Here is a 14,599-nt window from a genome sequence, read left to right on the forward strand (position 1 = left end):
TGAGACACTGATGAGCTCCTGAGAAAGTGGGGCTTGCCCCTGCCTCGCTATAAGCACTGCCCCCACTTCCCTAGATTTGTTCACCTTGAATTCATTCTCCTTGTCCTTGGGGCCTTTGTGAAAAGGCCTGTCGTACCGGAACTTCCTCACATTGTTGACGCGGTAGAAGCTCTTGACGCGATCTGGGACCCTGTCCATCTGCAGGACGTCCACATAATCTGGAATGGGCGTCACTGCATAGATCTGCAAGTCTGGGCAGGAAGTGAAGGAGAAACCCAGAAAGACTGAAAGAGAGATGGACCTGAGTGGCTGACCCCTGTTATCCCCCGCAAAGGAGAGAAGAACACCACAGCCCTTGTTCCCTACTGGCAGCAGCAGCATTTCAAGGGACAGATCAGACCCAAACACAGACCGAATCTCCCTATCTGCCCCTCTCCCCGCTCCAGCAGTCAGTCTCCTGAGCACTCAGCCAAAGTGAGATGTCAACAGCTAGGTGTTCTCCAGTGCCCCTTTAAGGAAGAAGGGAAAGGGGTCAGAGGAATGCAGGTGCCCACCTCATAGAAATGAAAAAGCTGCAAGGGCCTGGGCCTGCCCACTGAGGGTAAACTGTATTTACTGCAAAACAACATTTTAACAAAGTACTCTTTGGGATCTCTGTGGTGAGATAACATATGGGAGTCTACCTGCCCTCCTCTCTCTGGAACAAGCTTGCTATAGTCATGGCAACCGTCATGAGGTCTTCAAGGAAGCTGTGTGTGGGGAATGAGGGGCAGGCCAGTGTTTGCATTCAGACTTGCAAGTGCCTCAGACCCCCCGTCTCCTCCCCCATCCCCAGAGTTGTGCCTCAGTCCTGCTGGCAAAGGCTCTGGGTAACAACAGATGCACGTGGGACTAGAGCAGGACACAGAAGTGGAGTATCCCTGTGGCAAGAGTCCACAGTGATTGCTGCTGGCTGCCTAGGCAGACCCTTCATAGGGCAGGGTGGGGACTCAGGTACTGGCAGCAGCCAACCAGAGGGATAAAGGTCCCCCTGAAGCTCAGCTGATGACCAAGCCCCCATGGCTAAGGGCATGCCACGGCCCCTCTGTGAAGCACGAGTGCCCTGCTAAGTGTCGGTCAGTAATGAGAACACACTCTGCTTCAGGACTTATAGGTAACCTGGCCTGTATGGCCAACGACATGGCAGAGGGGCAGCTGACTGGGTGGGCCTCACCTCCCAGGATCCCAGCCCTCCTTCCCCTACTAAGTGTCAAAAGATACACTGGGCATCACATTGCAGGATGGTGTCGTCAGGGTGGTTGGGGTGCTGCATGGCGACAGCCTGTGGGAACTCGCTGAGCATCCTCTGCTGGAAGGCCTCCAGCCTCTCGTAGTCGTGGCCACGGCACACGTATTCTTTGTTCTGCCACAAATGGGAGAACACGCTCAATGCCTCGCCTGCAGCCACCCATCCCCTGCCTCCTCATCCCACAGACGTGTCCTAGGAACCCCTGTGGCAGGCATGGACACAGCACTAAGTCTCTGTCTTAAGGGAAATGATGGTCAAGAAGGGTCGGGGACAGCAGAAGGGAGAACTGCACTGTGGTGTGACAGCCCGGGGTGGGAGGTACGGCAAAGGCTGCAGGAAGCTCGAGGGAGGGAGGGTTCCTCACACAGGAAGGGATGCAAGTGGGGAGGTGGGGTGAGATTTTGGAAACAGCCATGCCTGAAAAGAGTCCTTGGAAGGTCCACCTGGGTTAGCATAGTAGAGAAGAGTGGGGGGCAATCTATGTGGGTACGGTGACAACGAGGGCCACAAGCCAAGACAGGAAAAGGCACAGCTAGAAAGAAGGTGCTTGTGGAGAACTGGTGGGAGGGTGACTGAACATGCCTGCAGGTGTGTGCCAAGGAATATCACTATGGGTGCCACCAAATTATTTAGAAAAGGGGGTGATCAGGTGTGTGCTTTTGTAGGATCACTTTTTTTTTTTTTTTTGCGGTACGCGGGCCTCTCACTGTCGTGGCCTCTCCCGTTGCGGAGCACAGGCTCCGGATGCGTAGGCTCAGCGGCCATGGCTCACGGGCCCAGCCGCTCCGCGGCATGTGGGATCTTCCCAGACCGGGGCACGAACCCGTGTCCCCTGCATCGGCAGGCAGACTCTCAACCACTGCGCCACCAGGGAAGCCCAGGGTCACTTTTGTTAGCCGGGAGAAACAGTCTAAACGTTGCCCAGTGTCCAGTGGGCATTTATCAACCTCTCTGGCAGCAATTCCTTTGCAACTGTGTCAGCAGAACATCATTCCAGCTACACAGTTCTTTCTTTTTTTTAAAAAATAAATTTATTTAGTTTTGGCTGCGTTGGGTCTTCGTTGTTGCACGTGGGCTTTCTCTAGTTGCAGCGAGCGGGGGCTACTCTTCGTTGCGGTGCACGGGCTTCTCATCGCAGTGGCTTCTCTTGTTGTGGAGCATGGGCTCTAGGCGTGCAGGCTTCAGTAGTTTTGGCATGTAGGCTCAGTAGTTGTGGCTCGCGGGCTCTAGAGTGCAGGCTCAGTAGTTGTGGTGCACGGGCTTAGCTGCTCCGCGACATGTGGGATCGTCCCGGACCAGGGATCGAACCTGTGTCCCCTGCGTTGGCAGGTGGATTCTTAACTACTGTGCCACCAGGGAAGTCCCAATTACACATTTCTTAAAACCTCACGTTACATCATATTTGGTACAGGTTAGGTCTCAGTTTTTCTCTTTGTGTACAGAAGGCATGACAAGGCACCCTGCTGCTCTGCCTACCTCACAGCTGGTCAAGAGTGAGTGGCTGGAGGAGGCTCCTCTGAAGGGCTCCTCTGAAGCCCTCTGGTGACATCTGTCTGCCTGCCTAGCTGCCTCACTAGATTCACTTTGACAAATGGTGTCAGGCACTGACAGCCCCTCTTGGCATGTCTTCAGAGGAAGCGGGAGAGAGAGGTTCCACAGGGCCAGCCCTATGCTTCCCAGTACAGGGATAATCACAGGCCAGGCTGTGGATGACCTCAGCCTTTTTGGAATAGGATTTTTGCCCACTTTTCACTTCTTCTCTTACTATGGGAGAACTCAGCTAAGGCTCGGCCACATGTCCAGATGGATCAGAATGGAAGGGCAACACTAGAAGGGAAGTCAAGGTCAGGAGGAGCAGGCTGGCCTCTCCAGTGGAACAGACAGAGGACAGAGACATTTCTAAGTCCCTTGCTTGATAAGGAGAATTGACAAAGAAGGTAACTGTTTAGAACTGGCCTTTTCATATCCACTCACAAACGTACAATCCTCTCCAGTGTCTGTTCATGAGTCAAATGAAGAGAAACAGAAATTCCCCCAAGGAGGGAGGGCTGGATGTTTTCCTGTCTCCATGCAGATTAGTAGATAATCACATTTGTGAAGCAAGACAGGCAGATGGTCCAGAGAACTCAAGCTGACAGAGCTAGAGTAATAGATGGCCTATGTGGGAAGGTGAAAGAGTAGCCTAGTGTTCTGGGGAAGACCCAGCAGGAGGAAGGCACAGAGCATTGACCTTGAGGCTGGTTGCTGCTTTCAAGTCTGCTCAGGCGAGAGCCCCAGCATCCCTACATGAGACAGATCTGGCTGCCACTGCTTTCCATTTTGCCCTTGCCATTTACAAGGCAAACGGCTACCTCCACTGGACTTATTTGCCACAGATGAACTGAGCAGCTGAGGAAAGGGAAGGCAGCATGTAGCCAGGCCAGGCAGATGTGTATGCATGAAACATAGCTCCTAGTGTGGAAATGAGGATGGACTGATGGATGATATTTCCTAACACCTCTTGTTATTTTTCCTCCATTACTGGCACCCTTGAAACCACATTTGAACATTTAGATTGTCACTTGAGAACACTGTATGAATGGCTCAGATGCAGGTACTATGCCAGGTCCTACTTGTCAGAAAGCTCTGAGAGCCCTGAGACACTGATGTTCCCTGTGACATGAGCATGAGGGGTGGGAGCCAGGTGGAACCGTGAGGGAGACATCCTGCTTGACAAAGACAGAAATGGGGAACATCAGGGCCTGATTTTGTAATACTCAAAATAATGATGTTTTGGAGTAAAATCTGGTTGATGACATACAGATTGTGGGACTAAACAAGGAGAGTAAAATGACAAGCATAATTTGCAAAGATAAAATGCGAAAGAAATAACTTACAGGGCTAGAATCATTAGCTTATCAAAGGGCTTTCTACAGATGCTTTTGGTTTCTAATTCTTGTACTATTCCTTCTTTCTCTTCTTTTTTTTTCTCCTTCTTTCTCTTCTGTTGACCTCTACCCCCACTGCTGTTGTATGATCTATGCTGATGGGGGCAACAAACATGCCACTTCTGATATGCCTGGACTGGATGGTCCCTAGAGAATGAAGGAGGTCCAGTCTCCTGAGGAGATCCTCTACTCATTCACATCCTGCTACTATAAACACTCCTGTGCAATAGACTTAGAGCCTTCTGGGGATCATGACCAGGCAGAGTGTGCTTGCTGTCTCTATCACTATTGCTAGTTCCCGTAGAAATCATTTTCTTTTTAGCCTATAATGATGACTGCCCAAGAAATGTGCATGTTGACCTGCCTTACATCTGAAATGTAGTCAGCCTGGACTTTGTTGCTTAGCAGACTGGCTTTTTGTAAGGAGTCATTAAGCTCAGTTGACCTTTGATGAGATACCAAGCTTATTATTGCTCACTGGCTAAAGCAATTTCTCCAGTAAGATAGGATCCCAAACACATCAAGGGAATCCTATGAATTTTCCCAGCTGCTTCCTGGACACTGAACCTTAGTATGATACTGGAACTGGGGACAATCGGAGCTACTCTTAGGTCTCAACTGCAGCCCTAGGACTCTTTCATCAGCACAGCTTCGTTTAGGTCATTTGAGAACAGCAAATCCGTGTGGGCTACAGCCTACAAGCCCAGGCTGACTTCTCCTGGAGCCTCTGGGTTGTGCTGATTAAAGACAAAAAAAATCGCAACTGTTTAACTGGTGTCAGTATGTCTATGCTCAGTCATTCCTTCCACTCTGTTTATATACCAGCTCAGCCTTTCCAGCAATGGTGGAGGAAAATGGCTATAATCATCATGGGCCAGAGAACTGGCTGCCTAGGAAAGGCTCTCCACAGCCAAATCCAATGTTTGGCAGCTCCGACAAACCCCAGGAGCAAGGGGACTATCCTCTGAAATCTCTCAAATCAATAATTCTCCACCCTGGCTGTACTGCCTACTGTTGAGGTCAGGGCTGTACTGATGTCCTGTCTGGCTGAGAATAGTCACACTGGAGGATTCCAGGCACTGGAAACAGAAGTTGAAAGGTTTCTAAAATTACCTATGGGACATTCTCACACCCTGGTCATTTCCTGCAGGAACTTGGTTGATTTGGTAAGAAAACCACCCTCATACATTCCAGGTAGCTACAAAACAGTACTGCAGAGAGAAACAGAGTCTAAAGTTGGTAGCCAGTCCAGTCAAATTAAGCCAAATGCTTTTTGTTGGCTGGCCAGTCCTTCAAAAAGAAGTATTCAGTAGAATAGGAAAAAGGTTAAAAAAAAAACAGGTTGTAAATAACTTACGTGTAAAATATGATAGAAGTTCTTGCGAATACCTGAATGGACTCACCCGAAGGAAAAAAGGAAACTTCCTGCCATAGAAGCCGACCCGAAAGAACTCAGGCTCCAGGCGTTGCTGCTCCATGATGTTGTCATAGTAGCTGGCCTCCATTTTCTGTGAACGAGAAAGGCAATTGGCTTGACTGCTAGTGGTGTCCAAAGCAAGTTCTCCCAGGCCTAAGTAGACACTGTCTTTTGGAAAGAGAACATGGTGACTCAGTCTAGATGAAAAGTGAGCCCCTAGCCCTGATCAACCTCTCCCTGGGGAACTGCCTGATGGAGAGGAAGTCTTCGCTCTCCATTGTCACCTGACAGTGAAGCAGCCCTGAGAGGCTGCTTGGAGTGTCCTTCCCAATGAGTGGACTCAGCCCCACAGAGACTCAGGCTTCCTGTACTTTCAGGGGTACACATTTAACATGGACTTCCTTTTTTTGCTCAGGAATTCCTGGTTTTGACTGATACTCACTACACCAATTGAGTATAAGCTAGTGTTGCTTATAGGTGGCACCATTTTCCATCAGTCCATCTGCATTGCTCTTGTTCATTTATCATCTGACTCGACGCTAACAGAATGAGGAAGGCTTAGTTACCAGCATCACTGGTACTGGTCCCAATTTAGGAGATTTTAAACTTTAAAAGTTGAACTAATATCCATGATGTCTGGTATTACCAAGGTTGATAAGTTTTTTAGTCTTGGCTGGCCTGGCTTCAGGTTCAGAAAAACTCACTGAAATCTGACTGGGAAGACAGCCCTAATGCACTCAATCAAGCCAGCCTGCCAGGGGGCAGTGGCCTTCAAAGACCAGTCAAAAAGCTATTGCTAGAGAACCACATCTATTATATAGGCCCAAATCCTGATCAGGATCAGGGAACACAGAAGAGCTAGCCATGCTGACAAGGGTGCAGGAGGAGGATGAACTGAGATTCCTGACTTCTCTTTGCCAATGACCTGTTATGATTTAATACCCAGCACCGGCAACTAGGAAAAATTTGGGAGACCTTCAAAGTCCATTTCACTTAATTTTGAATATTTTTCGTCAAAGAAGGGAAGAAGAACTTCCTTTACTTGGGTGCTTAGAATTGACCATAAGCCAAGACAGTGAAAGATCTTACAATGTTTTCAGATGAAGCATACCTGAACAAAATCATTTCAGGAAAAGCTTCTTCATGAAGTCGAGCTGCCACCTCCTCCTTGAAACCCCCGTCCTATCCTGTGTATGCTGCTTCTCCCTTCCTTGAGCACCAGTGGCCCTTGGGGTCTGGATCATATAATCATTCGCCATGTGTTTGTTTTGGTTCCCCAGCCATAATGCAAGCATCTTGAGAGCAGGAACCTTGGCTTTTGCTTCTCCTGTACCGTCCGCAGCACTAAACCAAGGGCTGGGTCCACAGTAAACACTCCCTTAGAAGTTGATGCCAGAAAAGTGCTAGCACCTCCACTCAGGGTTGGGGTGGGGGAAGGGGCAAAGCTCACCCGGATCCAGCTGAGGCTCTGATAATCGTAGAGGCTCTCATACTGACACGCCAGCTCCCTGCACAGTGGGATCCCAAACTCCCAACTCTGCATCAGAAATAGGAAAAAGGCTTCAGTACCTCAGGCAGCCTCACAATGGCCCAAGCCCACATCAAACATATCAGAGGGCACAACCAAAGGCCTCCTGCAACTCATATGTCACAAAGAACATATGCTCAAAACCAATTTGTGGAGAACACATAGCACTGGTTTTCTGGCTTGAGGCATAGTTTTCAGGTTTCTACTCAAATGTTTCCACTTCCAAGAGGCCTTTCCCTAACTACCTTGTCAAGGACAGGCACTACCCCAACCATTCTCTCTTTCATTACTCTGAAGTTATCTTGTATAAAACAAGTATTTACTTTTTCAAATTGAAGTACGGTTGATTTACAATATTGTGTTAGTTTCAGGTACACAAAAGTGATCCAGTTATATAAATAAGACTATATATATATATACACACACACACACACACACACACACACACACACACACATATACACACGCATACATATATTCTTTTCAGATTCCAATATTACTAGATATTGAAGGTAGTTATTACAAGATATTATAAGATATTGAATATAGTTCCCTGTGCTATACAGTACGTCCTTGTTGTTTATCTATTTTATATATAGTACTGTGTATCTGTTAATCCCAAACTCCTACTTTATCCCTCCTCCACCCTTTCCCCTTTGGTAGCAATAAGTTTGTTTTCTATGTCTGTGAGTCGTTTCTGTTTTTTAAATAAGTTCATTTGTATAATTTTTTTAGATTCCACATGTGATATATAATATTTGTCTTCTCTGACTTACTTCACTTAGTATGATAATCTCTAGGTCCATCCATGTTGCTGCAAATGGCAGTATTTCATTCTTTTTAATGACTAGTATTACATTATACATATAATATACATACATACACACACATACACACACCCTCCCCCCATCTTCTTTATCCATTCATATGTTGACGAACACAGGTTGCTTCCATGCCTTGGCTGTTGTAAACAGTGCTGGTATGAACATTAGGTGCGTGTATCTTTTTGAATTAGAGTTTTTGTCTTTTCTGGATATATGCCCAGGAGTGGGATTGCTGAATCATGTAACTAAAACTAACTCTATTTTTAGTTAAGGAACCTCCATACTGCTCTCCATAGTGGCTGCACCAATTTACATTGCCCCCAACAGTGTAGGAGGTTCCCTTTCTCCACACCCTGTCCAGCATTTATTATTTGTAGACTTTTTGATGCTGGCCATTCTGACTAGTGTGAGATGATATCTCACTGTAGTTTTGATTTGCATTTCTTTAGTAATTAGTGACGCTGAGCATCTTCTCATGTGCCTGTTGGCCATCTTTATGTCTCTTTTGGAGAAATGTCTACTTTGGTTTTCTGCCCTTTTTTTTTTAAATGGTGCAACCACATTTTTTGTTTTGTTTTGATGTTTTTTCTTTTCTTTAACATTTAATTAATTAATTTTGGCTGTGCCAGGTCTTATTTGCAGCACATGGGATCTTCAGTTGCGGCATGCATGCGGGATCTAGTTCCCCGACCAGGGATCGAACCTGGGCCCCCTGCATTAGGTGCATGGAGTCTTACCCACTGGACCGTCAGGGAAGTCCCTCTGCCCATTTTTTGATTGGGTTGTTTGTTTCTGATACTGAGCTATATGAGCTGTTTGTATATTTTGGAAATTAAGCCCTTGTCAGTTGCATCATTTGAAATACTTTCTCCCAGTCCGTAGGTTGTCTTTTCATTTTGTTTATGGTTTCCTTTGCTGTGCAAAAGCTTGTATGTTCGATTAGGTCCCATTTATTTTTGCTTTTATTTCTTTTGCCTTGGGAGACTGATCTAAGAAAATATTGCTACAATTTATGTCAGAGATTGTTTTGCCTATATTCTCTTCTAGGAGCTTTAAGCTGTCATGTTTTAAATTTAAACATTTAAGCCATTTTGAGTTTATTTTTGTGTATGGTGTGAGGGAGTTTTCTAACTTCACTGATTTACATGCGGCCGTCGAGCTTTCCCAGAACCAATTGCTGAAGAAACTGTCTTTTCTCCACTGTATATTCTTGCCTGAAGATTAACTGACCATAGGTGTGTGGGTTTATTTCTGGGCTAAAAAGTGTTTACTTTTGGGCTTCCCTGGTGGTGCAGTGGTTGAGAGTCCGCCTGCCGATGCAGGGGACATGGGTTCGTGCCCCGGTCCAGGAAGATCCCGCATGCTGCGGAGTGGCTAGGCCCATGAGCCATGGCCGCTGAGCCTGTGTGTCCGGAGCCTGTGCTCTACAGCGGGAGAGGCCACAACAGTGAGAGGCCCACATACCGCAAAAAAAAAAAAAAAGTGTTTACTTTTATGTTGTATTAGTCTCAATTAGATGATAAGCTGCATGAGGGCAGGGATCCTGTTTATATTCTTTATCCTCAGAGCCTAGAACAGTGCCAGCCATGAGCAGGTACTCAATAATGATTTATTTAATGAGTTAATGAAGGAAACAATGACTTTTAAATTAAGATCATTTAAGCTTAGAAACAAGTCTGGAAGCTAAGTAGGAAGTAGCTACGCAAGGGCTTGGTAGTAGGTCTGATAATTTCCTTTACAGAAATATTCAAATCTTAGAGCAGGCTTCAGATAATCCTTGGCTAATCACGTCTCAGGCTGTTTCTGTGGTGTGGCTCCTATTATGGTGACAGGCTCATCTAACAGTGGCCTTCACTAAGGGGCAATATTGTCCATTTCCTCCTCTTTTTAATACAGTGCTTTCTCTCTTGGTGAGATTGGGAATCAAAGGTTTACTTGACATTTTAGCCAGGCTCTTCTCCCCAACTTCTAAGTACTAATTAAAAAAAAATTTTTATAGGAAAATTTTAAACATATACAAACATGGAAGTATGAACCCCTAGGTACTCATCACCCAACCTCAACAATGACCAACTCATGGCCAGTCTTATATCATTAAATATCTCATCCACTTACTCCTTCCCATAGTTTTGGAAGCAAATATCAGATATCATACTATAATTTCACCCATCAATATTTCAGGATGAATGTTTAATAAGGACTATATTAGAAAATAGATTTGAAATAGCATCAGGGAGAAGGACAATACTGCTTTATTCAGGATTGTGTTTTTTTTTTTAATTAAATTAATTAATTAATTAATTTATGTTTGGCTGTGTTGCGTCTTCGTTGCTGTGCACGGGCTTTTTCTCTAGTTGCTGTGAGCGGGGGCTATTCTTCACTGTGGTGCGCAGGTTTCTCATTGCAGTGGCTTCTCGTTGCGGAGCACGGGCTCTAGGCGCGCAGGCCTCAGCAGTTGTGACTTGCGGGCTGCAGAGCGCAGGCTCAGCAGTTGTGGCGCACGGGCTTAGTTGCTCCGCGCCATGTGGGATCTTCCTGGACCAGGGCTCAAACCCGTGTCCTCTGCATTGGCAGGCAGATTCTCAACCACTGCGCCACCAGGGAAGCCCAGGACTGTGTTCCTTATCCTTTGAAGAAATTAACACCATATGGATTGAACTGCAGGACCAGTTAAAAATGTTGAAACAAACCAAAGAGAATTTTAAATAGACCCTGACTCCCTGCTCCGATACAGTGCCTCTGCCTCAGTAAGCTAGAAAGCCTCTTGTACCCCCACATCACAGCTTTTAAGGGGGCACATGTCCGTCTTCTCTCTGGCTCCAAGTGCTGCTTGGGCAGGTTTCAGTGAAGGGCCCACAGGAGGATCTGCCTGGCAGGAAGCTCCAAGGGGGCTGGCTAAGCAGCTGAGCTGTGTGCAGACTGCTAGCCAGCCTGTAAGGAGTGCCCCATGGGGAACTGCTCATTTAGGTGATGAGGAACCCATGTGAGGCTAAAGGCGCTTTGTCTGCTGACAGTAGCTCTCAGTAAAGCAGTTCTATTCTCCTATTAGGATCAATGCTTATCTGCTTCGCTGGCATCTCTGCCCTAATTTGTAATTTGTAGCCCTGCTGCTCCAAGCCTGCCCCCCAACCCCCAAGGGTGAGCCAGGACACTCTGTCAGGCTTGATGGTTGTGCTGGAATGCTGGGGGTTTTGAGAGCTACCTCGGAACACAGGGAGGGAACGCCCTGCAGATACAGTGCATCCCATCTACATCTTCTCTCTTGGTTTCCTTCCTTCTGGCAGGAGGCAAAGCCAACTACACAACTACTAACCAGTGTCTGAAATCCAATCACTTCTACCAGCTTGGGCAGATGTGTGTTTACACATCCCTGTTGCCCCCACTGCCAGGGATGGCACAAAAGTTGCACTGACTTGGCTCACTCTACTCAAACTGGAAAGGAAGGCAAAAGCCTGGGACTCCAGACTGTCAGTCTTTGTACTTCTGTCTACACACAACATTTTAGAAGCAACAGACTCATTCCTTCAAAGGAGTGTGAACAATAGCAGCCCTCAGCAGTAGAGCCCAAGCCCACCCCCACATGGAGGGTTGGTTCAGTCCTGATGGTCTGTATGCCTTAGGGGTCAGAGGCCTCCTCCCAGCTTCCCTCTCTGTCTGCTCCCTCTTCCCTGAGATGAAGGACCAGCTCCCATCTTCATGCCTCCTCTTCCTTCTTTTTTAAAAAAATTTATTTATTTATTTTATTTTTGGCTGCGCTGGGTCTTCATTGCTGTGCACTGGCTTTTCTCTAGTTGCGGAGAGCAGGGTCTACTCTTCGATGTGGTGCGCGGGCTTCTCATTGCAGTGGCTTCTCTTGTTGCAGAGCACGGGCTCTAGGGCACGTGGGCTTCAGTAGTTGTGGCGCACGGGCTTAGTTGCTCTGTGGCATGTGGGATCTTCCCGGACCAGGGCTCAAACCCGTGTCTCCTGCATTGGCAGGCAGATTCTTAACCAGTGCGCCACCAGGGAAGCCCAGGAGGACTTTTCTCGCATCAGCCAGGTTTTGCTTTTCTGGAGCCATTAGAAAAAAAACCCTGAATGCTTTCAAGAGAACTGGTTAGCCCTATCCACTGGTTCCGTCAGGTATGAAGGTACAGAAACAGACAAGTTGGACCTTCTGTATGAGCCCAAGAGAATGATTGTGATAAATACCCCTTTGAGGATGAGCTCATGAAAGGGCTCACTGAGTGGTCTGTTCTCAGCACAGAAGCTGCTCCCCCAGCAATTCACACCAAAGGCAGGGCTGCTAGGAGTGGGAGATCCCTGACAAGGTAGCCTACAGAGCCTCTCAGTCCTTCTCCCCTTCCTGCTTACCCACAATACTCAGGCAGGTTTTGCATTATCTTCCCTTGTTCATACTAACCTTTAAACCTGCTTTCTTTTTGGGTTGTTTTTTTTTTTTTGCGGTATGCGGGCCTCTCGCTGCTGTGGCCTCTCCCATTGCGGAGCACAGGCTCCTAAACCTGCTTTCTTAACACTACTGTAGTGTGGGGTGAAAAGGGGACCATTAATGCTCACGTGTCCCACTGCTGGGCTCAATCAGATAAGCATAACTCTACTCTGTACTCTATGCCCATGGAAAGAAAAATAAGCTAATATACTAACAACACTCAAGCACACTCACACCATGCTTATGCCATTCCCTCAGAGCTGGGAGGGCTCGCTGGGCATATGGGTAGGTGACAGCTCCAGGTGGGCTGGGTGCCAGGAAGACAGACCTAAAAGTGTGCTGGCATGGGGCCCTCCGTCCATCTCTGGACCAGCAAGGAGAGAAGGCTTTGGGCTGGCACTGTGGCTCAGTCACGTGTGGCTGGCTGACAGCTAAGCATGGGTCTCCTTTCTGGGCCAGGTGAAATGAGAGCTCCTGAGGTTTTGGAAAGGTTCCTGCTTACCAGTGCATTCCCTACATGGGTGAATGTTTTTGACAAACAAAAGTCTCCCATGTTGTGTAAAACTGATGAATGTTTTCTGATTTATGGGCAGAAGTTATTAATGTTTAAATCTTTCTTTTTTATGATAAAAAAGTTTATTTTTAAAAAACCAATTTCCATTCAAGTCTGGAGTTCAGCCACTATAGTTCCCTGAACAATCCTGTTTCAGTTTTTTAACATGCTCAAAGCTGAGTAATGAGAGAACAGCTTCAACAAGTTACACAAGCCCAGCCTTTCCAGTGTATGGGCCATAGGTGGGTCAGAGGGCCCCACAAGGAGCTCTCCCAGAGATTGGAGCAGAATGGCTGGGAAGTCCCAAGGAAGTCTGAACCAATGCTGACAAGGCCTGCTAATTCCACAGAATCAAGTTTAATAGAGAATAACCCCAATGAGAGGAGCCCAGACTATGCTGTAAGGAAGGGAAATCCAAGACAAGAACACGTACCCGTAAGAGGCAGTACAGGCCTCCGTTGGCTGTGGTTAGAATCCATTAATTTTTACAGCTCACATTTTCTATAGCAGAGTAGAAAGCTACAATAATTTAAGTAAATCTAATAAATATAAGCAGGGGGCCCAAAGCCCCTGCTGTTGGAGCATTAGTATTTACACATGTGAAAAGCTGGTATGTGGGGTTGTCTCTTATACCCCCAATTTGGAATTGGCTTCCAAGCCACAGAATTAAGCTGTTATTTTTTTTCCCCAGAGAAAGTCATGCTGCCTCCAAATCTAATGCACACATATGGGCCTCCACCCCCTCACCACCCCACACAGTACCCTCTGCAGCTGCTGCCATCCCTGTAGCGTTAAGATGCCATGTAGTACAGTAGAAGCTGAGACGCTCAAAGCCTTGCCTAATAACACCCACCTTGCCTTTGTTGAAGTAGTGGATGATCTTGCGGCACAGTCCCTCTTTCCGCTGCCACTCTGTCTGGGATGGGTAATGGAGGAATTCCCGCAGTGGCCTTTCCTCCCACTGCAGCAGCTCACAGTAGAGGAGCAGAGTGAACGCAGCCTCTGTGGGGACAGGGGCTATGGAGGTCCAGGGGCAGCCAGGTGCCAAGGGACCAGGCTAAGCAGCATGCCAGTGCAAGGCATGTGCAGCCCAGATCAGGGATGCTGGATACCAAAGCTGAGATAGAGGGGCTGTCCAGCCAGCAAATAGCCCGTGAACACAGCATGAAGGAACCAAAGATCCTAGTCGACACCTTCCTCCCTCAGCCTGGTCAGCTGCTCTGGGAGCTAGATAAAGTATGGCTCAGGTACCTAAGGGTCTGTGTACAGGTTGCTTTGCTCTGGGACACACTGACATGTCAGAGAGAGTTCTTGGGTTCCTTTTTGCTCAACTGACTAGAGCTTCTTTTCCAACCTTTTCAGAACTGGCTCTGAGGGGTAAGCACTGACTAAGGCTTTTCTCAGCCCTTCTGAAGCCAGCCTCAATGCCTCCAGCTCCATTTTCTGAGCACAGCATGGCCCTGGGAATGACCCTTTCTCCTTATCTTGACCGTTTCTAAAAGGACCAGAGAGAAGGAGTGTGTACAGTGATAACTTTGTGATGGGCTCCATTCCTGGAGGAAGCTAAAGTGGATGCTGGGCCCAGGGCGGGGCCCTGTGACACCTCCCATACATGTGGAACAGTTGGAGAGGG

General features: G+C 47.4%; 1 protein-coding gene across 5 annotated transcripts in view; it reads right to left on the minus strand.

Annotated features, from left to right (window-relative positions):
• DOCK3 (dedicator of cytokinesis 3) overlaps positions 1-14,599 on the minus strand; it is a 404,100-nt gene that overhangs the window by 20,818 nt on the left and 368,683 nt on the right. For all 5 annotated transcript variants that reach the window (XM_082638633.1, XM_082638632.1, XM_082638631.1 and 2 more), the window contains 5 exons: positions 13,820-13,968; positions 7,083-7,169; positions 5,619-5,723; positions 1,261-1,402; positions 85-251 (listed from right to left, as the gene is read on the minus strand). In XM_082638633.1, coding sequence (XP_082494759.1) covers positions 85-251; positions 1,261-1,402; positions 5,619-5,723; positions 7,083-7,169; positions 13,820-13,968 — 650 coding nt within the window. The remainder of the gene's footprint in view (positions 1-84; positions 252-1,260; positions 1,403-5,618; positions 5,724-7,082; positions 7,170-13,819; positions 13,969-14,599) is intronic.

This window comes from Mesoplodon mirus, assembly GCF_964341445.2.
Source record: "Mesoplodon mirus genome assembly, chromosome: 12".
NCBI classification, from domain to species: domain Eukaryota; kingdom Metazoa; phylum Chordata; class Mammalia; order Artiodactyla; family Ziphiidae; genus Mesoplodon; species Mesoplodon mirus.